Raw genomic sequence first — 25,968 nt, forward strand, 5'->3', positions numbered from 1 at the left:
TCTTTTCTCAGTTGCTCCGTTTCCCCCTCTCTGCCAGCACCAGTCCTGATATCTCATCCAGGGAGCTCACTCTGTGATTACCAATCTGCTGGTGAACCTTTGGGAAATCGCGGGCACGATGTTACAGCCTTGCTCGTCTCAAATCCCACCCGACCGAGGCCAACGGACCTTTCCATGTTCCGCCCCTCGCCCACTCCGATCCCCGTGGCAGGCGGGGCAGCAACCCCAGTCTGTATAGCACGCAAGAAACAGTACTTTACACGTGATAATAATAAATCAAATCAAGAAAACATTCTGGCCCACATTTTAACCCAACAAATTCACAAGCGCATTTTGGACAAGAGTCACTCAGTTGTGGTCAAGAGAAGTTATTGTTCCCCCTGCTGGCATAGAGGTCAAATGTGTTTACAGTCATTCTGGCTGAGCTCATCAAACTGTCCCGCAATTAACAAAGCACTTGGGCAAAATTGGATTGCAGATCTAGATTAGAAAATCTGAAACTGCCTGGATTAAATGCAGCCAGTCAATGAATGCAGAGAGAATTTCAGAATTCGGCTGGCAGAGAGAATGATGGATATGTCAGACAAAACATGAACCACATTTTCGGAGGAAAAATAGTTTACAGCAATTTATGTGCAACAGTCAGCATGATGTCTTCTGTACCAATGTTATCCACAGATATTTTGCAGTGTTTTCTTCCTCTAATTCTACTGAATACTAATGTTTAAACAAGTGCAACTAATTAAATGCAACATGCTGTAAGCAGAATGTAAATGTTTTATTAGTGTAACTCAGCAGCTACGTCAGTCCTGGAAGACAATCCATTATTTCATTAAATGACAGGCAAAGACAAAAAAAGCTAAGGGTTAAACTGTTTTTTTTTTAAACACATGGTTGGAGCCCAGCTTAGCATCTTCTGAACCTCCATGTGTTGCTGGAGATTGGAGTACTACTCCAGACAATGATAAACAGGCAGGCCGGGAAGAATCTCGAAATGCTTTTTTGGATTGAACTGGCAGAATAAGCCCAAAATCAATCCTCTCTCTCTCATCAAGGAAAATTACTTGAGAGTTTCTCAGTGAAATGGTAAACTTCAACTACTGAGCTTCACTAGGAAGGCAGAGGAAACACTATAAGGACATTCTGAAAACCTTCCTAAATAAATACAAACATCCCCATTGACACGGCAAAATCACTTGCCTTTGAATGCACAAACTGCGAAGGCACCAATCACCTTGAGCATCACCGGGTGGAGCATCACCGGGTGGAGCATCACCGGGTGGAGCATGCAGAGGCGAAGCGTAAACAGCGGAAAGAGAGCACAGAACCCAGGGTGTCCTACCCGCCCACCTCATCAACACCAAACTTGTGACAGAGTCTGTGGCTCCAGGATTGGATTATTCAGCCACCGTCGAACCCACCTCCCTGGAGTAGAAGTCACCCTCGACCCTGAGGGACTGCTGAAGAAAGAATTGGTTTGTTGGATGTGGTACAAAATACTGAGTTATTGCAACTCAAACAGCATTAATTCCTAGATTATACCAAATTACTGATCTCAGCCAAGGTAACAGCTTAAGTGCTGCATCTGGCATCAGCACCCCAGTGCTTAGTTGTCAGTGTAATTGGTGGTGTCTCTCTAGTTCAGGAACTGTAACAATGAAATGCTCAAAATGACAAGATACCTCTCATTCCTTGCATAGAAGCCAACCAACCTGCTGTACCTCATTCAAATATCCATTCTTTATGTATGCTACCATATATGCTGTCAGGATAGTTTCATCGAACAGTATGTTACAGAACTTACGAGAGAGCGAGTTATCTTAGATCTGGTACTGTGTAATGAGACCGGTAGAATTAAGGATCTTCTTGTGAGGGATCCTCTTGGGTTGAGTGATCATAATATGGTTGAATTTCTGATACAGATGGAGGGTGAGAAAGTAGGGTCCCAAACCAGTGTCCTCTGCTTGAACAGAGGGGAGTACGATAGGATGAGGGCGGAATTGGCTAATGTAGACTGGGCGAGCAGACTGGTAGGTAGGACAGCTGAGCAACAGTGGAGGATTTTTAAGGAGATTTTTTTAAGTACTCAGCAAAAATATATTCCAGTGATAAAGAAGGACTGTAAGAAAAGGGATAACCAGATGTGGATAACGAAGAAAATAAAGGAGTATTAAAATAACAGATGCGTACAGTGGCCAAAAATAGTGGAGAATTAGTGGATTGGGAAAGCTTTAAAAAACAACAAAGAACGACTAAGAAAGCGATTAAGAAATGAAAGATAGATTATGAAACTAAACGCGCTCAAAATATTAAAAAATGATAGTAAAAGTTTTTACAAATATATAAAAAGGAATAGAGTGGCTAGAATGAATGTTGGACCCTTGGAGGACGAGAGGGGGGATTTAATAGTGGAAAACGAGGGAATGGCTGAGACTTTAAATAAGTTCTTTGTGTCGGTCTTCATGGTGGAAGACACAAATAGTTTACCAAATATTAGAGATCGAGAGTTGGTGGGAGATGAGGTCCTTAATACAATTACTGTTACTAAAGAGGTAGTGCTTGGTAGACTAATGGGACTGAAGATAGACAAGTCCCCGGGCCCGGATGGAATTTTCCCCATATTGGCCCTGGGGTTTTCACTCTGGGTTTTCGCCTCTCCCTGGAGATCACATGGTCTGGAATGGGGGGGTGGGGGTGAGTTAATAGGTTGTGATGAACAAAGCATCGTAGCTGTGAGGGACAGCTCGGTGGATAGGATATTGGTATGTAGATAGGCTGGAAAATTGGGCGGGGATCCTGGATTCAGGATTCAATCCTGGACCGGGGAGCGGCGCGGGCTTGGAGGGCCGAAGGACCTGTTCTTGTGCTGTATTGTTCTTTGTTCTTTGAATGCATCCCAGGGTACTGAAAGAAATGGCTGAGGTAATAGCAGATGCGTTAGTAGTTATTTATCAAAATTCGCTGGAATCTGGGGTAGTGCTGGCCGATTGGAAAACAGCTACTGTTACGCCGCTGTTTAAAAAAGGAAGTAGACAAAAGACGGGTAACTACAGGCCAGTTAGCTTAACGTCCGTAGTTGGGAAGATGCTGGAGTCCATCATTAAAGAGGAAATAGCAGAGCACTTGGATAAAAATGGTTCGATCAAGCAGACGCAGCATGGATTCATGAAGGGAAAGTCGTGTTTGATGAATTTACTGGATTTTTATGAAGATGTGACTAGTGCGGTTGACAGAGGGGAACCGGTGGATGTGGTGTTTTTAGATTTCCAGAAGGCATTCGATAAGGTGCCTCACAAAAGGTTGCTGCAGAAGATTGGGGTACACGGAGTTGGGGGTAAGGTGTTGGCGTGGATTGGGGATTGGCTATCTAACAGGAAGCAGAGAGTTGGAATAAATGGGTGCTTTTCTGGTTGGCAGTTGGTGACCAGTGGCGTGCCGCAGGGATCGGTGCTGGGGCCTCAACTGTTTACCATTTACATAGATGATCTGGAGGAGGGGACTGAGTGTAGGGTACTCACTGATGACACAAAGATGAGTGGGAAAGCGAATTGCGTGGAGGACGCGGAAAGTCTGCAGAGAGATTTGGATAGGCTGAGCGAGTGGGCGAGGATCTGGCAGATGGAATATAACGTTGGCAAATGTGAGGTTATCCACTTTGGAAGAAATAATAGTAAATTGGAATATTATTTAAATGGAGAAAAATTACATCATGCTACTGTGCAGAGGGACCTGGGGTCCTTGTGCACGAATCGCAAAAACTCAGTCTGCAGGTGCAGCAGGTGATCAAGAAGGCGAATGGAAGTTGGCCTTTATCGTGAGGGGGATAGAATATAAAAGCAGGGAGGTCTTGCTGCAACTATACAAGGCACTGGTGAGGCCGCAATTGGAGTATTGCGTGCAGTTTTGGTCCCCTTATTTGCGAAAGGATATATTGGCCTTGGAGGGAGTGCGGAGAAGGTTCACCAGGTTGATACCGGAGATGAAGGGTGTAGCTTATGAGGAGAGGTCGAACAGATTGGGTCTGTACTCGTTGGAGTTTAGAAGGCTGAGGGGTGATCTTATAGAGACATATAAGATAATGAAGGGGCTGGATAGGGTAGAGGTAGAGAGATTCTTTCCACTTAGAAGGGAAACCAGAACTAGAGGGCACAGCCTCAAAATAAGTGGGGGCCGGTTCAGAACAGAGTTGAGGGGGAACTTCTTCTCTCAGAGGGTAGTGAATCTCTGGAATTCTCTGCCCATTGATGTAGTGGAGGCTACCTCGTTGAATATGTTTAAATCACGGGTAGATAGATTTCTGATCGATAAGGGAATTAAGGGATATGGGGAGCAGGTGGGTAAGTGGAACTGATTCGCTTCAGATCAGCCATGATCTTGTTGAATGGCGGGGCAGGCTCGAGGGGCCAGATGGCCTTCTCCTGCTCCTATTTCTTATGTTCTTATATTAAATTGATTTTTCTCTACACCCTAGCTCTGCATCCTCTCCTTTCCTTCTCCATTATGTACTCTATGAATGGTATGTTTTGTCTGTGTAGCGCGCAAGAAACAATATTTTTCACTGTATACCAATACTTATGACAATAATAAATCAAATCAAATAGAACAGCAGATCCAGCACACATTTCAGATTGTACCAGTGACTATGGCTTTTCACCTCACTGCTTTAATCTTGTGAGTTACTAGGAAACCATTAGTTCTTCTGAGGTAAACGAAAACAGCAAGACTTGCACCAGAAATGTAAGTTTTATTATCTTGGCTTGAGTGCTGACTTTAAGAATGGGCCAGCTCTAACCTCGAACATGTCTGTAAATGCTGAACATCGCATCATGCACATGTTGTGAATTTTAGCTCATAATTCATATGTTTTAGAATATAATTTGTAGTTTTAGGAATTAAAAATGAGGCAATTGGTTGAGAAACTGGTAAAAATGACTGATGTAAATGCAACCCAAACAATGAACATGCCATCTCTAAGCTTGTAATGGAACCAGACAGTCTGGAGAAAGTATCGTTAAAACTCCATTAGCAATATAAATTATTCATATGGGTTACAGACTCAGAGAGTTGTGTTGAAAGTAAAATAATTCCTTTGCATTTCTGTTTGAATCTTCTCAGAGCATGCCACATTGCCATAGGGATAGTGATTCAAGATGGACCCCTGGTTAGAAGGTTACTTTGTTAAATTAACGTGTGTGCGCTTGCTGACAGAAGCAGACAGTTCAGTCTGGGTTTTGAGAGGGCAAAGCAGCTGGAAGATTTGTTATAGCTTGCAATCCACAGTGGTCCTCACAGAGCCTTGCGGCAGAAAACAGTGAGCTTGAATAGTTAGCTTGGAAAGAGCTGCACAAAAGCTGTAGGAGCTGACGGGGTAATATGTCCAAAGCCAGGATGAGGAAGAGTCCACAATCACGAGATCTTTAAAGACAATTGGAGAATTGTTTAGCCAAAAGCTAATGGAATGATCTCCATGTAATTTGTACCTCAAGGAAGAGCTGGAACGCCAAGGAGAGTTAAGTAAACTCTGAAAGCTGTGGCATACCTTTTGGATTGATCCCAGGAAAAGTGAATAAACCTTCAAGATTATGTAAGATAAGGGAACTCTAACAGTGAAGCCAGAACTGGCTTGCCCAAAGAAGGCAGAGAGTGTGTATAGATGGGTCTTTTTCTAAATGGAGGTTGGTCATCAGTGGTGTGCCCCAGGGATCTGTTCTGGGACCCTTGCTGTTTGTCATTTTCATAAATGACCTGGATGAGGAAGTGGAGGGATGGGTTGGTAAGTTTGCCGACAACACGAAGGTTGGTGAGGTTGTGGATAGTCTGGAGGGATGTCAGAAGTTACAGAGGGACATAGATAGGATGCAAGACTGGGTGGAGAAGTGGCAGATGGACTTCAACCCAGATAAATGCGTAGTGGTCCATTTTGGCAGGTCAAATGGGATGAAGGAGTACAATATAAAGGGAAAGACTCTTAGTACTGTAGAGGATCAGAAGGACCTTGGGGTCCGGGTCCGTAGGGCTCTAAAATCGGCCCCGCAGGTGGAGGAGGTGGTTAAGAAGGCGTATGGTGTGCTGGCCTTTATCAATCAAGGGACTGAGTTTAGGAGTCCAGGGATAATGATGCAGCTATATAAGACCCTCGTCAGACCCCACTTGGAGTACTGCGCTCAGTTCTGGTCGCCTCATTACAGGAAGGATGTGGAAAAGATTGAAAGGGTGCAGAGGCGATTTACAAGGATGTTGCCTGGATTGAGTGGCATGCCTTATGAGGATAGGCTGAGGGAGCTCGGTCTTTTCTCCTTGGAGAGACGTAGGATGAGAGGAGACCTAATAGAGGTATACAAGATGTTGAGAGGCATAGATCGGGTGGACTCTCAGAGGCTTTTTCCCAGGGTGGAAATGGCTGCTACGAGAGGACACAGGTTTAAGGTGCTGGGGGGTAGGTACAGGGGAAATATTAGGGGGAAGTTTTTCACACAGAGGGTGGTGGGCGAGTGGAATCGGCTGCCGTCAGTGGTGGTGGAGGCAAACTCAATAGGGTCTTTTAAGAGACTCCTGGATGAGTACATGGAACTTAATAGGATGGAGGGTTATAGGTAGGCCTAAAAGGTAGGGATATGTTCGGCACAACTTGTGGGGCCGAAGGGCCTGTTTTGTGCTGTAGTTTTTCTATGTTTCTAACTTAGTTCACAGCATAATCCTTTATGAGCTATGTTGTTAAATTAGTGGTGTTTGCTTTGCTTAATTTCTCTTCATACATGCAATAGAGGTTGTCCTTGTGGTGTCATTCTGTCGGTTAAATGCTAGGTGTTTGGATTTCTTTGATAACAGTCTCTAACAAGCTTGCAACACATGTGCATTCATGATGTTGCTCCATATCCGAGGAAATGGAGGCCGCAGTGTACAATGCCAGGTTGGACCTGCTCATTTGCCACACTATTACATAGATAATGAAAAACATTAAATAATGGTATTAATGCATACAAGATGTTGTTCTCATATCTACTGCTCTGCTACGGGTGGGTAGGCTTTGATTTGCATCCGGATTTCCAAACAGTACTTCTTTGAGATGTCTCTGTGCGAGTCAGGCGAGGAAGGACTATGTGGGAGCAATTCTCGGTGTGGATTTTATTTGTTATTTTTTTCAAGTATTTTTACAATGGGCGACACAGGTTTCAAAACTCTGTGGGAATGTTATATAAAGTAGTTAATTTACTTCACAATACACCAATGAGAACACATAGGCACAAAAAGGATGACACACACAGACCTTCCCTCCAATCACCGCACACTACAATGTGGTTTCAGTTGCCCAGCAACTGTCCAATCTAGCTGAGCTCAGGAGTAAGATGGGCTTTTTTTTTCAGTTGTATACTATATCTGCCAGGGTGAAACCATGAAAAATGAACAGATGGCTAAAGACGGTTAGCGTTAAGAAAAACACACAAAGTATCAGGTATAAGAAGCAAAGTAATGCGATTTGTTTTGCCAGGATCAGGGTACTTGCTGAAATTGCTGGTGAGACAACAACCATTGACTCGACATGCAAATCTCAGCCAATGAAGCAAAACGCTGACACAAGACATGAAGCAGGATCTATCTCAAGGAGACATTAATATGAAAAAAAACAACAAAACTTAATCCAAAGCTGGGGAATATTCTTTGCTGCAGTTCATGTTACGTAGTGAAGTCCTGTTGAATAACAGTCCAAAAACCATGGGAAATATTTTTTGGATAGCAGGGTTTCCTACCGTCCCACTTCAAGAGTCAACAGAGAAGATATTCCCAGTTCCCGCAGCCATTCAATGCTGATGGGGAGTTAATTGGCTAAGGGCGAGATGTCCGCCCCAATATTAGGAGGGTGTCCTGCCTTAGAGATCTGCCGGCCAATCCAACATTGCAGTCCCAGCAGCATTTCACTGAACTGGTGAGGTAATTATGTGAGTGCTTCCCTTCAATGGGAAACACAAACAGCATCGCTACCCTTTCATAAATTACTTCACAGTATTTGCAAATAAGAGAACTTCCTGGACATCTTAAGGTCGAGTTCTAACAAAAGGAGTTGGTTATTTAGAGTCCAAATGTGAGACCGAATTTTCAGACAGGCCTATCAAAGTTTTGATACTGTTCTTATCTACAACTTGGCTTCTCAAAAGTCGATTTTCACCATTCAAAAGTTGTCATCAGCACCTTTGTGTGGAAAGCGACTTAAAAATATCACCCCAAACATTATGCATATATGTTCAAACAACCACATCTGTCGCCAGAGTGACAAGTAGACTTTTAAGACATTGTTAAGTTATGAACTAAGAGCAGGAGCAGGCGATTTAGCACCTCGGGCCCGCTCCGCCATTCAATACGATCATGGCTGATCTCATCTCAGCCTCAACTCCACTTATTCTCCATAACCCTTCAACCCATTGCTAATTAAAAATCTGCCTATCTCCTCCTTAAATGTATAAAAGCAAGTTACTGCGGATGCTGGAATCTGAAACCAAAAGAGAAAATGCTGGAAAATCTCAGCAGGTCTGGCAGCATCTGTAGGGAGAGAAAAGAGCTGACGTTTCGAGTCCAGGTGACCAGCTTTGACAAAGGGTCATCTGGACTTGAAATGTCAGCTCTTTTCTCTCCTGACAGATCTGCTGAGATTTCCCAGCATTTTCTCTTTTGGTTCCTCCTTAATGTACATGTGTATAAAAATTTGGACATTTTGTACAATGCTTGGGCATTAAAAGGGGTTAAAATATTAAACCGGCTTGCTGATAGGGGTATAGGGCCAGCTGGTAGATCTGGAAGAGGCTCGGGGGATATACAGTAAATTTAGGGATTCTAAAACCTCTGATTTACAACATTAAATAAATAAATAGGATCACAATGGTGACCACACCATTACAATGTGCACAGGTTACTGACTCGGCATCACATTAACAAAGAGGTGGAGATAAAAAAAACACAATCAGATTTGAGATGTGACAGCTGCATAATTCCTATCAGACTGTTTACATGAATATCTGCAGATATTGGATCAGATAGAAAATGGAGAACATCCCATATTTCAGATTGTGTACTTGAATTAAAGTATAGAGTGGGAAGAAAAATAAAACTTCTGCTTACTTCCAATACTTTGGACCTGGTCATAAATCTGAGAGGTTAGAAGCGGCTCTGGAAGCTCCCGGAGGAACGTTTTCAAGATAACAGCAGGAATATGCTCATCTCCATACTCCTCAAATTTTATTGGTTTACCTGAAAAAGATGTAATTAATGATATGTCTTTTCTCACTATAGTATATACACAATGTATCAAAACTCTTACAGATATTGCACTCTTTATATTTAGCATTCTGAATTACTTCCTTTGAGCTTTGTCTGTCCTTACCACATGTAGCTTTGCTTCTCATTCTAACATACACTTCATTGATTGGAGATCCTCCAATTGCTGACATTCTCCGAGCTGTTATCCCAAAGGTACATGGCACAGCATTCCTACTGGCAGTGGAGGGAGACTCTCCTGGATTCTTGCATCATTAGCCCTGCCGCAATCATGGTTCCGATAGACAATCCCAACAGCGAGCATCCTGACCTGACCCAGAATGTATAAATTCTTCCAGTGTTTTCTACCTAGCTTTGCAGCTTCCTGTCACTGCTTTTATCCTGCCTCTCCAACCCCTCCCCCTTACCATCACACTGTCCATTTCCTTTCTATCCCTCATCGGTGCCAGCTCCTACCCCATTCTGGGCACCCAGGTCTTTCCCATAATCTGCTCATGTTGACCCAAGCCAACTAAACCCTCTCCAATATGCTTTCCTCTGCAGAAACGCAAACCATCCTCTCCACTGCTCCCACACACTGACATTCTACTCACCCCAGATCTTCTGTACTCCTGACCCCATTCACTTCACAAACACGGTGGCACAGTGGTTAGCACTGCTGCCTCACAGTGCCAGGGACCCGGGTTCAATTCCTGCCTCGGGCCACTGTCTGTGTGGAGTTTGTACGTTCTCCCCGTGTCTGCTTGGGTTCCTCCCGGGTGCTACGGTTTCCTCCCACAGTCCAAAGATGTGCGGGTTAGGTTGATTGGCCATGCTAAATCATCCCCTAGTGGGGACTAGCAGGGCAAATCCGTGGGGTTACGAGGATAGGGCCTGGGTGGGATTGTCGTCGATGCACGCTCACTGGGTCGAATGGCTTCCTTCTGCACTGCAGGGATTCTATGATTAGAACCACACTTCCAGATCCCACAATTCCTCATTTCCCTCCATCCATGTCTCCTTCACCCAATCCTCACATATCAATAGAGCAGGATACCCAAGCACAACTTTCAACTCCCTTCACCCTAGTGCCACATCACTTCAACTCTCGGACCGTACTGCTGCCACCCCTGGACCATACCGCTGCCACCCCTGGACCATACCGCTGCCACCCCTGGACCGTACCGCAAAGACTTCTTCCTGCCAAAATAGAAATTTTCACATTTTCCACATTATACTCCATTTGCCAAATCTTTGTCCACTCATCTAACCTTTCTATATTCCCTTGTAGCTTTCTTATGTCCTCTTCACAACTGATTTTCCTATCTATCTTTGTCTCATCAGCAAGTGTAGCGACTATACATTTGGTCCCTTCATCCAAGTCATTTACAGAAATTATAAAAAGTGGAGTCCCCAGCATTGATCCTTGTGGCACACCACCTGTCACATCTTGCCAAATGAGCTATTTATGCCTACTCTCTGCTTCCTCAGCTAGTCAAATTTCTATCTATGCTAATATATTACCACTACACCATGAGCTTTTAATTTTACAATAAACTTTGATGTGGCACTTTATCAGATGCCTCCTGGAAATCCTAGTACAGTACATCTACAGGCTCCCCTTTATCCGCAACAGATGTTATTTCTTCAAAGCGTTCTAATAAATTTCCTCCTCACAAAACCAGGTTGACTCTGCCTTATTACCTTGAATTTATCTAAGCACTCTGCTATTAAATCTTTAATGATAGTGAATATTTTTCCAATGACAGATGTTACACTAACTGGCCTGTAGTTTCCTGGTTTCTGTCTCTCTCCATTTTTGAATAAAGGAGTTATATTCGCATTTTCCAATCTAATGGAACCTTCCCTGAATCTAGGGAATTTTGGAAAATTTGTATCTATTATCTCACTAGACACTTTTTTTTAAAGACCCTAAGGTGATGTCCATCTGGACCTAGGAACTTGTCAGCTCACAACTCCAACAATTTACTCAGTACCACTTCCCTGGTGATAGTGCTTTTCTTGTATGCCTCCTTCCCTTTTCCTGAAATGTTACTTGTATCCTCTGTATTGAAAACTGGTAAGATAATTGTTCAATAATCATCATCTTATCTTTCATTATTACTTCCCCAGACACTATCTACAAGACCAATGCTCATTTTTGTTAACTCTGTTTAAAATAACTATGGAAATTCTTACTATCAGTTTCTGTATTTCTAGTTAGCTTTCTCTTGTACTCTTATTTTTCCCTAAAGTTTTAGTCATTCTTTGCTTTTTTAAAAATAATCTGTCCATTTTTCTGGCCTGCCACCCATTCTTGCACAATTATATGCTTTTTCTTTGAGTTTAGTACTATGTTTAACTTTTTTAGTTAACCACGGATGGTGGCTCCCCTCCCTGGAAATTTTCTTTCGTGTTACGAATATTCTAAAATATCCCTTTAAATGTCTGCCAGTGCATTGCCATTGACCTATCCCTTAACCGAATTTGATAGTTCACTTTAACTAGCTTTGCTTTATGCCCTCATAATTGCCCTTGAGTTTAAAATATTAATCTTGGATTCATTCTTCTCGCCCTCAAACTGAATGTAAAATGCAATCATATTATGACCACAGCAATATGGGCGCCTTCACAATGGGGTCATTTAATTAATACCATCTCATTGCACAATACCAGTTCTAGTACAGCATGCTTGCTGGTTGGCACAAGAATGTGCTGTTCTAAGAAATTATCCTGAAAACATTCTATGAACTCCCCATCTAGACTACCTTTGCCCATCTAATTTTTCCAGTTTACATGCAGATTAAAAACTGTACTTTTCAGACAAGCTCCCATTATTTCCTCCTTTATACCCTGTCCGATTGTGTGGGTACCTGTAACACCATTCCTATAAGGGACTTCTTGCCTTCATCATTTTTCATCTTTACCCAAACCACTTCCACATCCTGGTTTCCTGAACCACTCTCCCCAGTACTGATGCCAGTGCCCCACCAAGCGCAACCCACTTCTTCCCCACCAATCTTTGAGCCACACATTAATTTCTCTAATTGTATTTGTCCTATACCAATTTGCACATAGTTCAAGTAAAAATCCGGAGATTATTATCTCTGAGGATCTGCTTCTTAATTTGGTGCCTAGCTCCTCATGCTGACTACGCAGAACCTCCTTCCTTGCCCGTCTCAGTCATTGGCCCAGGGCAAACACATCTGCATTAAATGTTTGCAGCTGGAGGAGCTTTGGCTCACTGAGTTGGAGGTCAAGCTGCAGACACTGTGATGTATCAGGGAGGGAAAAATGACACTTACATCGTGATGATTGGAAAATGACGGTCGGAGCATCCACTATTTCCTTTCTGACTTCCTTTAACAGCCTTGGGTACATTTCATCCAGCCCTGGTGATTTATCCACTTTCAAGGATGCTAATCCCCTTAATACTTCCTCTCTCCCTATGTTTACCAGACCCAATACTTCACACTCCACAACTGCAATGTTTGTATTATCCCCCTTTTTTGTGAAGGCAGGTGTAAATTATTTATTAAAGAACTACACCCACAGGTTACCTTTGTTTTTTTTATGAGCCCTAGTTCTTCCTTAGTTATCCTCTTAACATACTGATAAAACATCTTTGGATTCTCCTTGATTTTGTTTGGAAAAATTCTTTCCTGTTTTCTTTTAAATTTCATTCCTCCTCTCGACTTTCTGTATTATTGGCATCTGATATTACTTTTCCTTTTCGGCCTTGACATCCAGGGGGCTCTAGATTTGGCCATCCCACCTTTTTCTTTGTGGGAACATGTTTACTTTGAATCCCTTGAATCTCCCCTCTGAATGCCTCCCACTGCATTGATATTTATTTACCCTCAAGTAGCTGTTTCCAGTCCACTTTTGGCTAAATCTCTCCTCAGCTTAGTAAAATTGACCTCACCCCAATTTAGAACTTTAACTCCCAATCTATCTTTGTCCTTTCCCATAATTATGTTAAAACTAATTGAATATGATCACTACCACAAAAATGCTCTCCCACCGCCACTCCTTCCACCTTCCCAGCTTAATTTCATAAATCAAGCCCATAACCGCATCCTCTGTTATTGGACTTGCTATCTCCTGCCAAAAAAGGTTCTCCTGAATGCACTCCAAGAATTCTGTTCCCTCATTTCCTTTCACACTGAACCTAACCCAGTTAATATTGGGGTAGTTCAAATTCCCTACTGCTACTGGCCCACTATCTTTGCACTTCTGAGAGATTTGCCTATATAATTGTTCTTCTACCTCTGTGACAGTTCTACCATATACACCCAGTTGTGCCATTGCCTCATTTTTGTTCCTTAGCTCAGTTCAAATAGTCTAACTTGATTAAACTTCTAACATATCATCCCTCCCCACAGCTTTTTAAAAAATTCATTCATGGGACTTGGGTGTCACTGGCTGGTCAGCATTTATTGCCATCCCTCGATGCCCTTGAAACTGAGTGGCTTGCTAGGCCATTTCAGAGGGCAGTTGAAAGTCAACCACATTGCTATGGCTCTGGATTCACATGGAGGCCAAGCCAGGTAAGGACGGCAGATTTCCTTCCCTAAAGGACATTAGTGAACCAGGTGGGTTTTTCTGACAATCGGCAATGGTTTCATGGTCATTGGTAGATTCTTAATTCCAGATTTCTTTTTATTGAATTAAAATTCCATCAACTACAGTGGCGGGATTCGAACCCGTATCCTCAGAACATGAGCTGCGTTTCTGGGATTAATAGTCTAGCGATAATACCACTAGGCCATTGCCTCCCGCTTTGACCAAAATTGCCAACCTTCCCTCCTTTTCTTTTTCATCAGCCCCTCTAGCTCGTCTGAAAGCACTGTAACCAAGAGTGTTGTCCCTCCTTGAGCCATGTTTCTGTAATAGCTTTGATATCACATTGCCACATTTCTATCTGCGCCCTCAGCTCATTTGCTTTATTCGCCATACCACTCGAATTGAAGTATATAAGCATCACCAACTTCCTTTTTTAAATTTTCTAACCTTCGTTTCCTTTGCCTTCCAGATTTATTCACAACTTTTCTGCCTTCCATTTTCATTTCTGATTTTGCCCCATCTAATTCACCCTCAGGCTCCTGACCCCTGCCAAACCAGTTCAATTCCTAACTTGTCAAATATGATGTTTTTAATGAAACTGCATTTAATGGATAACAATGCTCCGAGCTAAAATACAAACTCATGTTTGTTTGAGGGGAAATCCCATGTCTGGGTCTTGAGCTCAACTCAGCTTAAGTGACTGGATCCGTTTTCCAATGTTTACAGTACTAAATCTTGCTATTATCCGGCTAGGAGGCTGGAGAACAATCGTGTCTATGACTCTTCTAAAGTAAGGGGCTCAAATGTATTTGTGTAAATGACAGGAGCCAGCACACTTGCATCCAAAATTATCTAAATATGCATCAGTATAAAATCATATTTTAACATTGTTGCCACCTGAAGGGCAATCGAACCAATAATCCACACTTGTGAAATCTCTCATCATCTGTTTGTGAATACAGCTCTAATAATAATGAACAGAAACATTACTCAACCAAATCATCACCAGCACCGGATGTCATCAAATATGTACCTGACACTAAAACAGAGGGTCACTGAATGCTGGACGTTCTAGATATCTTGACCTTTTTGTATTGTGAGTTAATGCCATTTGTGACCACATTGACACAGATAGCTAGGTGGACACCTACCCAGGTTATATTGTTTCTGGATTTCCTTTATGACCTGGATGTTGGCTGATCGTCTGAACAAACCTTCAGTTTTAAGTGCTGTAAGCAAAATAGTAAAGTTTTCAGTAAATTGTTGTTTCTCTCAGTGACGATATTAATGCACGCACAATCTGCCAAATGCAATTCAAGAAAACTACATGGCAGCATTTTCTGCTATCTTCAGGACTTTCATATACATAGATACCATGATAGTACAACCACAATTTTGCATCCATTCATGTTCCCAAGCAGGAAGGCATGGACAATGCATCCTCAACTTCCCAATATGTATAGCTACTGAGCCAGGCTCCTCACCAATAGTATAAACATAGAAAGCTACCCATCTTAATCTTCATGCTTGGAAGGAGGCACAATGATCTTAGAATTGAAATGCCAGGTGACTACAGGACAAAGGATGATGCATTCTAACAGCACAGAAGTCGGTGTATCAAATTGAGGAAATAAGGGCTCGCCAAAATATTTGTTAAATTTGATGTTCTTTCAAATAGTGAATGATGGATACTGGGGTATCAACTTTGACAGAATTTCAAAATGTTTAAAAACGTCTTCTGAATCCCAAGATTAGGAGAGATCACAATCCTCAACAACTGTGACATTATCACTGCAAATGTGAGCAACTTGCAGGGAGAGCAGCATCAGTAATCACAGAGCAGATTTCACCCACAATCCACTGCTGCATTTCTGGTCTATCATTAAGGGGAAGAGTTGAGCAAAGGTGAAGCAAGGAATGGGGAGAGAAAGGTAGAATCTCTAGTCCTCTTTTTAATATATCACTAAGCAACAAACGTTAGAGTAATATTGAAGGACGATGCCTGGGATTGTGTTGCCCCTCAAGTTATAGGTGCACAACACTGAAGGATGCATGGAGTAGAGGGAGTGGGGTATGTGGTGGAAACAAGCTGCCAATCAACAAGGAGAGGTTAATGATCAATAACAAGATCCAATTAACCATAAGCAGCTGCCAATATGTAGCTGTGCGCTCCATATGATGAAACCACCTGAAGAAAGTGAGACACAATTTGGAACCCATTCCAAATGCAGAGGATAAATCTGTCCTTGGCATCAGTCTGGAGAACAGCATGTGTAGAGATTGTAAAAGTTTTATCTTTATTTCCTCTAATGATCACATTCACAACTTTCATGTCTCTGTAAATCATATGTAGGTTCTTACTCGCATCACAGGACCCTGAGGCTCCCACTCAATTCAAGTGGACTCCAGGCTAATGCAGTGGAACACTCCAGGAAATATGCCAGTGGTGGGATCGGAGCGGAAAGAGAGGGTAAGAGCAGCAGAAGTATTTTACTGTCCCTGGCACCCCAATTGAGCTGGGTCAGTCAAGTTAAATTTGGTCCTTATTTGAGTTGGGAAACTGGGAAGAGGGATCAAAGCTCCTACCTAGCTGAAGAGTTAAAGAAACTGCAAGACAAATCATAATGATTAGGGAATGTCAAACAATGGCTTAAAATCAAAGTATCTGAGCAAGGAAAGAAAGATGAGAGACAGTTAAGATTTGAAGTGCTAGAAAAGGATGAATTAGAGCAGAAGACCATGATACAGAGGAACAAGAGCATGTAGAATGCAATACTTGAAGTTTGGAAAGGATATACAGCAAAGTTGAGCTACAACATCAACAACATTAACAAAATAGGACCAGAGAGGCTGTTGGCAAGAGAAAGAGAGTGACTCCTATCAGAGAACAAGCTTTTTTCTATAGGTAGAAGTCACCCAACATGTGGAACAGTATGCAATAATTCTGAATTAAACTCAAACCCATTGAGAGACATCAGCAGGAAATGAAATGGTTGAAAATTTAAACCTTGGTGCAGTTACAACAGTGAAGAGATATACAACTTCCAGGTGAGGCCAGAGGAGATAGTAAGGCCAAGAAGTTGATGATTAAAGGTCAAATGGTGGAGCTAATAGCAAGAGGTAGTAGCTGGTCCGACTTACGAGAGAGTAAAATTATTCATACTCTGACGAAGGGAAAGGGCTACAAATTGCTTAAAGATAGTCAAATTAAGAGTAAACATTCTTAACACATAAATGAGGAATGAAACATACCTTTCTGCTTCAGGAACAGCACAGTTTGTCTCATTACCAGAGGAATAAGCTCGCCATTTCCTTTGTTTCGGAGACTAGTATTTTCAAAAAGTAATGCACAGTCACATTTGTATAGGTTAGTTGCATGGAAATCACTTTTATTAAAATATCTTAAAATAAAATGTTCACTTTGTGAAAAGGCCCATTTACAGGAAGAATGTGGACTAATTTAGCATCTTTAACTTAGTAAAACATCCCAAGGTGCTTCAGAAGAGGATAATCAGATAAAAAGTGACACTGAGTCAACGAAGGAGACATCAGGTGACCAAAAATTTGTTCAAAGAAATGTGCTTTCAGCAGCATCTTATAAGGAGGAGGGATAGGTAGCAAAGTCTGAGAGGAGGAGAGTTGTTTTTATGGGATGTGTATCGCAGCATTTACTATCCATCCCAAATTGCCCTCGAGAAGGTGCTGGTGAATGGCCTTCTTGACCTGCTGCAGTACGAAACTGTTAGGTAGGGAGCATAGAGCTTAAGGCTCGGCCAGCTTAGGGTCGGGCAAAAGAAGGGAAGAGAACGCCAGAATTGGAGGAATGGTTGCAGGGTTGGGGCATGTTACATGGAGACAAAGAGAGATAAGGCCATTGAGAGATTTAAACACGAGTATGAAAGTTTGAAAATCCAAACTTTTCTGGTCTAGGAGCTGAGACAGGTCAGTGAGCACCCAGGTGATTGCTAATAGGAACTTGGAGTGATTTAAGATGGGAACAACATAGTTTTGGATTACCTTAATGTCATGGAGGGTGACAACCAGCAAAGTACTGAAATAGTTGACACACCAGGTTAATTAATACCTGGATGAAAGTTTCAGTAGCAGACGTGTCTGGGTGCGGGCTATGGTAAATGGGTGATATGATGGAGGTGAAAGTAGGAAGTCTGGATAATGGACAGGATAGAGGCCTAGAAATTCAGCTCAAAGTCAGATAGTCTGGCTCATCCCTAGGCAGTGAACAGGGATGGGGGTGCAATCAGTAGTTACAGAATGGAGTTTGTGACGGGGGTTCAAATCTCCTCCCCAAGCCACACTGATCATGGGCTCCATCTAACCAGCAAGACTCTACATCTGACTGTGGGCGCATCTACAAGATGCAGATGTGGTTTTGCTATCCTTGTCGGAATTCCCAGACCATTTCAGTCTCCTCTCCAACTCCCATCAATATTGTTTCAGTACCCGAGAGAGAAATGGCAAAAGAGTGATCATATTTGTTAATAAATTTGAGCATCTTATAATAACATTCTTTTGAGCATTGCAGTCAGTTTCCAAGTTGAACAATCAAGTTCAACATATTCTAACTTTTAATGTTTAGGTGAATTTTGTTTTAAATATGCTTCTAAAATAACTTTATAAAATTAATCACAATAAAAGCAGGAATGAAACAGATGAGGACTTACTATTGCAGACTGACTCCAAATTGTTGCTGGGGAAGTGGAGGTCGGGGCGGGGGTGTCTTTGCTGGTCGAGGTGCTCCTCCCTTTTGGGAAGCTCGCAACTTTTCATCATACCTGAGAGAAATCACACAGACATGATTCACATATTCCTTCATAATAACCCCACCAAAATCTTCGTTTCAAGCTAAGTTATAAAGAGTAGAAAAAGCACAATATTTTTCAAAGGGAAAAGGGAGTCCATGTATATGAATCACAAAAAGTTAGCAAGCAGGTACAACAAGTAATAAGGAAGGCAAATGGAATGCTGGTCTATATTGTATGGGGTCTTGCTACAACACTACAGGACATTGGGGAGACCACATCTATAGTACAGTTTTGGTCACCTTAATGAGGCACATACTTGCATTGGAAACAGTTCAGAGAAGGTTCACTCTACTGGTTCCTCGAATGAAGGGGTTTTCTTGTGAGTTAAGGTTAAAAATGTTGGGCCTATACTCATTGGAGTTTAGGAGAATGAGACATGATCTTATTGGAACGTGTAAGATTCTGAGGAAGAGCTTGATAGGGTAACTGTTGAGAGAACATTTCTCCTCACGAGGAAATCTAGAACTAAAGGGTACAGTTGCAAAATAAGGGATTTCCTCTTTCAGATGGAGATGAGGAATTTCTTCTCTCAAGAGGGTTGCTATGTTTGAGATTCTCTCTCCTAGAGAGCATTGGTGGCTGAGTCATTGAATATATTAGACAGACTTTTGACTGACAAGGGAGTCAAGAATTATGGGGAACAGGCAGGAAACTGGAGTTAAGGTCACAATCAAATCAGCCATGATGTTATAGACTGGCAGAATAGGTTCTCATTGTTACACTTTCTGAAATAAAGTTTTATATATATACACTGAATTTCACTCAGTGCTGCCCTGCGTATTCAGAAATAAGACTGGACTGCCATGCTGACTATTCTCCTTCAATGGAGATAGAGAGCTTCAACTCCACTCCCATGAAACAATACAACTGTAGACTTAAAATGACAAAACTGTTTCAATCTCTATATATAAAATCAGCTTTGCAATTTAAACATACCATCAGTACCTCAGGATCACAAACTAGCCCTTACGTCATGTGTAGAAATTAATGTTGCACCTTTTCAATACATTGTATCCTCAAAAATGAACATATTGCTTGTTCTAAAAAATAGACATTCCAGTGAACTGCAATGCAACATCATATTCAAATGTAAAGTAAATAGTCTAGAAGCACAAGCCTGTACCTTAGAAACATTGCTGCAATGGACAGTGGTTATATTACAAAAGAGGATATAATTTCTGTTACATGTTGTGGAAAAAGTAACAGCACAGTAGTATAAACCTCATCATCTGATGACAGGAGTTAATTATCTGCTTGAAACACTTTAGTTTAAAAATGGTAAGAAGTTGCTCGAATCTATTTATTGTCTTTTTGTGATTCAAGTACAAGGACATCCAGATCCTTCTGTACTGCAGCATCCTGCAGTCTCTCGCCGTTTCAATAATATTCTGCTTTTCCTATTCTTTATAAATTAATCTATAACTTGAAAGGGGAGATTGTGGTGGGGTAATTACGAGAGCTTACAATGTTAATCATATCTATAACTGTGAATGTGCCACGCTAGCTCTTAAACTGGAACTATTTACCCTAATTCCATTTCTCTGCCTCGTCCCTGTATTATTTTATAACCTCACTTTTCAAACCTCTATCCACTTTCATTTTATATAACCTCATGTAAAATACTCCCTATTTGAACGACCTCTGTATTGTTTTGGGGGTGGATTCTTCTGACTTCCTCCTGCATTTTTCTAATGGTAATCTTGAACCTAGTCCATACTGCGGTGTCCGAGCCACCAATAAAAACAACTGTTTACCACTTTTTCCTTCAAAACATTTCAGAATTTTGAAAGCTTTCATTAGAAACATAGAAAAACTACAGCACAAACAGGCCCTTCGGCCCACAAGTTGTGCCGAACACATCCCTACCTTCTAGACCAACCTATAACCCTCCATCCTATTAAGCTCCATGTACTCATCCAGGAGTCTCTTAAAAGACCCTATTGAGTTCGCCTCCACCACCCCTGACGGCAGCCGATTCCACTCGCCCACCACCCTCTTAGATCTTCTCTTACCTTCCTTGCTGCAGTTAAAAAGGCTGATTATTTCATATAATTCCTCATAACTACAATTACCCATTCCGCTACCATCTTGAACAATTTGGCTGCAGCACTTCCACACATCTGATAGCACTCCAGTTGGGTGTCCAGAACTACACCTAATACTCAATTTGGCCCAATGTAGGGATTCTATGATACAACGTCTTTTAGAAATTCAAACATCACTTCCTAGTTCTTGTGTTCAAGATCCCTTTGTTCAGACTTCAGAGTCTGATATACCTGTTCGTTGATTCTGATTATGTGGTCAGTGACATAGTGATGGTGGGAGAGAGATTAAAAAAAAGGAAGAAAGAGAAACAAAGGACAGAAGAAAGAGCGAAAAAGAAAGCAGAAAGGGAGACAGGAGGAACAGAAACATTCACCATTTCATTCACTGAAGAAATATAATTCATAATGAGGTTGGAGGCCAGTGAGCTGACAGACCAACTCCCCACATTTCATGCTTGCCCAGATAGGAAAATTGCAAGGATTCTTCACCTTGAAGTCAAAGCCAGCAGGATGATTGCATCACAACCATTTATACTTTCACGTGTTTCAAAAACACTTGCCTCATTTCCAAATTGTTAAAACAAACAATTCAATTCACTTTGACAGACTCCAAAACTAAATGCAAATGCAAATACTTAACCTGAAAAAAAAATGAACAAAACCAAGCTATTACACCATATTTCCTTGCCACACTTCAATTATACACCTCATGGGCGGGATTTTCCAACCCCGCACGCCCCAAGACTGGAAATTCCCACCTGAGGTCAACGGACCTTTAAACGGTCCACCAAAATTTCTGTCCTTCCTGCTATGATTCTTGTGGCAGGCAGGATGGGAAAATTCTGCCCGGTATATTACATAGAAACATAAAAGATAGGAGCAGGAGGAGGTCATTTGACCCTTTGAGCCTGCTCTGCCATTCATCATTATCATGGCTGATCATCCAACTCAGTAGCCTAATCCTGCTTTCTTCCGATAACCTTTGATCCCATTCGCCCCAAGTGCTATATCTAGCCGCCCCTTGAATACATTCAATCATAGAAAGAAATCATAGAAACCCTACAGTGCAGAAGGAGGCCATTTGGCCCATCGAGTCTGCACCGACCACAATCCCGCCCAGGCCCTACCCCCACATATTTACCCGCTAAACCCTCTAACATACACATCCCAGGACAACTAAGGGGCAATTTTTAACCTAGCCAATCAACCTAACCCGCACATCTTTGGACTGTGGGAGGAAACCGGAGCACCCGGAGGAAACCCACGCAGACACAAGGAGAATGTGCAAACTCCACACAGACAGTGACCCAAGCCGGGAATCGAACCCGGGACCCTGGAGCTGTGAAGCAGCAGTGCTAACCACTGTGCTACCGTGCCGCCCTTGAAATAAGTACTTCCTGTGGTAATGAATTCCACAGGCTCATCACTCTTTGGGTGAAGAAATGTCTCATCTCCATCCTAAATGGTCTACCCAGAATCCTCAGACTGTGACCCCCGGTTCTGGACTCCCCCACCATCAGGAATATCCTCCCTTCATCTACCCTGTATAGTCCTGTTAGAATTTTATAAGTCTCTATGAGATTCCCCCCTCATTCATCTGAACTCCAACGAAAACAATCCTAACCTAGTCAATCTCTCTTCATACATCAGTCCAACCATCCCCGGAATCAGCCTGGTAAACCTTCGCTGCACTCCCCCAAGAGCAAGAACATCCTTCCTCAGAAAAGGAGACCAAAACTGCACACAATGGGGGCAATTCTCCCATAGTGCCCTGCAACTTTTCTGGCGGGTCGGGCTGGGAGATGCGCATCGCCGGTCTTTTTCTGGGATTTACGCCTGCACCGGGAATGAATGTGCATCTCCCAGAGCTGGAGAACAGTCAGAGTCCAGAAAATGCTGGAAACCGGCGGGAAGACAGGTAAGTCATTTGAAACTTTTTTCAATATAGCTTAAATATGTTTAGCATGTGATTATCAGGAACCTGCTGGGCCCGCTTGAATCTCCCACCCTGCCAGAAGTACTTCATTCTGGCTGGGTTCAGACTAGCTCCCCACGTTCGGGGAACTAGCGGGAGACCCCGCTGGAATGAAGGGGGAGGGCAATTGGGGCCTCCCAGGGGGTCAGGTGGCCGGGGGCTGGTGCCCCGGGGCATGGGCACACTGGCAGTACCAGCCTGTGCGCCCAGCACTGCCCAAGGGGCAAAATGCCCATGCTTAGGGGACACCTTGGCACTGCCCATCGAGGTCAGGACTGGCCCAGGAATTGTTGTGGGAGCCGGAGGGGCAGCACTGTGGGGGTCCCGGGCTGGCCAGCGATTGAGCTGGCCAGCAAAAGGGGAGGCTGACAGATTGGGGAGACAGACAGATTGGGGCCACTGCGCATGCACAGAGTTCCAGAACTGTCAGACTCTGGTGTGAATAGGCCCCGCCCTTCTGGGTTTTTAATGAGATTCACGATTGGGACCTCTGCAGTCACAGAGTGCGGAGATTCGAGTATGAAGTTGAACTGAGAAAACAGTCATGATCTAGAACAGTTTCCCCACCAATTCATCACTTCTGGGAAAATCGTCCCCAATATTCTAGGTGTGGCCTCATCAACACTCTGTATAATTCAACAACACATCCCTGCTCCTGTACTCAAAACCTCTCGCAATGAAGGCCAACATGCCATTTGCCTTCTTTACCACCTGCTGCACCTGCATGCTTACCTTCAGCGACTGGTGCACAAGGACACCCAGGTCCCGCTGCAACCTCCCCTCCCCCAATTTACAGCCATACAGGTGGTAATCTGCCTTCTTGTTTTTGCTTCCAAAGTGAATAACCTCACATTTATCCATATTATATTGCATCTGCCATTGATTTGCTCACTCACCCAACCTGTCCAGATCATTCTGAAAGATCTCTGCATCCGCGTCACAGTTCACCCTCCCACCCAACTTGGTATCATCTGCAAACTTTGAGATGTTACATTTTGTTCCCTCGTCCAAATCATTAATATATATTGTGAATAGCTGGGGTCCCAGCACCGATCCCTTTGGCACCCCACTAGTTACTGCCTGCCAATTTGAAAAGGACCCATTAATTCCTGCTCTTTGTTTCCTCTCTGCCAACCAGTTTTCTATCCATCTCAATACACTTCCCCCAAATCCATCAACCCGCTCACCCATCCCCCACATCCGTCCGTCCATCCGTCCGTTCCCCCCCGTCCATCCATCTAGCACGATAATCTCTTATGTGGGATTTTGTCAAACGCTTTCTGAAAGTCCAAATAACCACATCAACTAGCTCTCCCTTGTCAACTCTACTAGTTACACCTTCAAAGAATTCCAACAGATTTGTCAAGCACGATTTCCCCTTCATAAATCCATGCTGACTCTATCTGATCCTGCCACTACTTTCTAAATGCTCTATGAAGTCCTTGATAATGGATTCAAGAATTTTCCCCACGACCAATGTTAGGCTTACTGGTATATTCTACAGCCATCTCCAATTTTAAGCAAACAAGTATTTCAACACTAGTCTCAGTGTAAGCTGTGATTAGATGTCCTTCATACACTGATTAATAGCTACACTACATCAATGAGGAGGCTCAGACTGAAGATCAAGCTTTTGTTATTCCAAAATCTAGTCAACTCCGAACAAGCACATTTCTTACTTATGTAGAAATCACATTATTGCCTTTCTTTTCTCTTCCTAAAAGGTCCAGTAAAAATAGCAGTAAATTTGGTGCAAGACCATCGGATAGATTTTATTGAGTCATGTCATATCACATAACAGAATTTATCACTTTATTAACAGTATTCCCACATTCCATGAAATGTTTATAGTTATTTGTTGAAATTTCGCTCAGTAGTTACTGCATCATATTTAGCTTTGATAGCCTCAAGGAAGAGGCTGTAGGAAGCATAGAGATCTTTAGGAACAAAGTTAAATCAAACTACTGTCTCTGATGGCTTTACAGTAGCTCCGACATCTACAAGAGGAAGAATAAGTCTTATCACAGAAACATACAACACAGAAGGTCATTTCCATTACTGTGACTGTGCCAGCTTCTTTGAAAGATCTTTCCAATTAGTTCCACTCCATTTCTCTCTTTTCATAGTCTCACAATTTGTTTCTTTACAAGTATATATTCAATTCCATTTTGAAAGTTACGACTATTCTGATTCCAACATCCTTGCACGCAGTGCATTCCAGATCATCATCAAGTTGTTAGATTTTTTAAAATTCCTCTCGTCACCTGTTTTGTTTTGCCAATTTGTTTAAATCTGTATCCTCACTGCCAGTGAAGACAATTTCTCCCTATGTACTCTTATCAAAACCTCTCATAATTTTAAACACCTCTATTAAATCTCTCTTTAACTTTCTCTGCTCCAAACAGAACAATCCCAGCTTCTGCAGGCTTTCCTCATAACTGAAGTCTCTCAGCCCAGTACTATTCTCGTAAATCTCCCTTCCCACAGTCTCAACATCCTTCTTAAAATACGGTATCCAGAATTGTACGCACTTCTCCAACCAAGGCTTAACTGGTAATTTATAAAGATTTAGCATACCTTTCTTTTTGGACTTTATTGCTCTATTGATAAAGCCAAGAATTGCATATGTATTTTTAACCACCTTATGAGATAATTTAAAATTCCAAAATGTGTTACCATATCAGAAGATTTATTCTTTGCATATTCATACGAGTTGGCAATTATGCAGGGGAGGGAATTGAAATAGAAATGAAAATAAAAGCAAAATACTGCGGATGCTGGAATCTGAAACCAAAAGAGGAAACACTGGAAAATCTGAGCAAGTCCTGCAATATCTGTAAGGAGAGAAAAGAGCTGACCTTTCGAGTCCTTTTGACAAAGGGTCATCTGGACTCGAAACGTCAGCTTTTTTCTCTCCTTACAGATGCTGCCAGACCTGCTCAGATTTTCCAATTGAAATAGTAAACTCATCCCGTTGTTATAATTTCTCTACACAAGCATATGCATGCAAATAACGTACTTGCTTGGAGAACTTTATGTCTGCTCATTTAGGTTCTCTGACTGACAGTGATAATGGGACAAAGGGTTAACATTCAGTGGGGTCATAAAACCAGCAAGACATTGGTCAACCATAATACAACCGGCTTTCAATGGAAGGGGTGATGATTGTGGTATGGGTCCAAGTGTTGATACCAACTCCCCTTTACTAGATAAGACGGTCTTCATGTACCAGCCTAGACAGCAAAGCTTCATCAGACAATTCAATTGTGAAGGGTGCCACAGCTGAGTTTAATCCTGTGCTCTGCACTTTACA

At 42.4% G+C, this 25,968-nt stretch overlaps 1 protein-coding gene across 1 annotated transcript in view; it reads right to left on the minus strand.

Moving 5' to 3' along the window:
- The window catches only part of LOC144498661 (rho GTPase-activating protein 8-like), a 92,381-nt gene that overhangs the window by 5,916 nt on the left and 60,497 nt on the right, over nucleotides 1-25,968 (minus strand). The window contains exons 8-11 of the mRNA XM_078220114.1: nucleotides 18,495-18,605; nucleotides 17,065-17,138; nucleotides 14,964-15,041; nucleotides 9,112-9,240 (exon numbers count right to left, since the gene is read on the minus strand). Of these exons, the coding sequence (XP_078076240.1) occupies nucleotides 9,112-9,240; nucleotides 14,964-15,041; nucleotides 17,065-17,138; nucleotides 18,495-18,605 (392 nt within the window). The remainder of the gene's footprint in view (nucleotides 1-9,111; nucleotides 9,241-14,963; nucleotides 15,042-17,064; nucleotides 17,139-18,494; nucleotides 18,606-25,968) is intronic.

The sequence above is a fragment of the Mustelus asterias genome, chromosome 9 (assembly GCF_964213995.1).
Source record: "Mustelus asterias chromosome 9, sMusAst1.hap1.1, whole genome shotgun sequence".
NCBI lineage: Eukaryota > Metazoa > Chordata > Chondrichthyes > Carcharhiniformes > Triakidae > Mustelus > Mustelus asterias.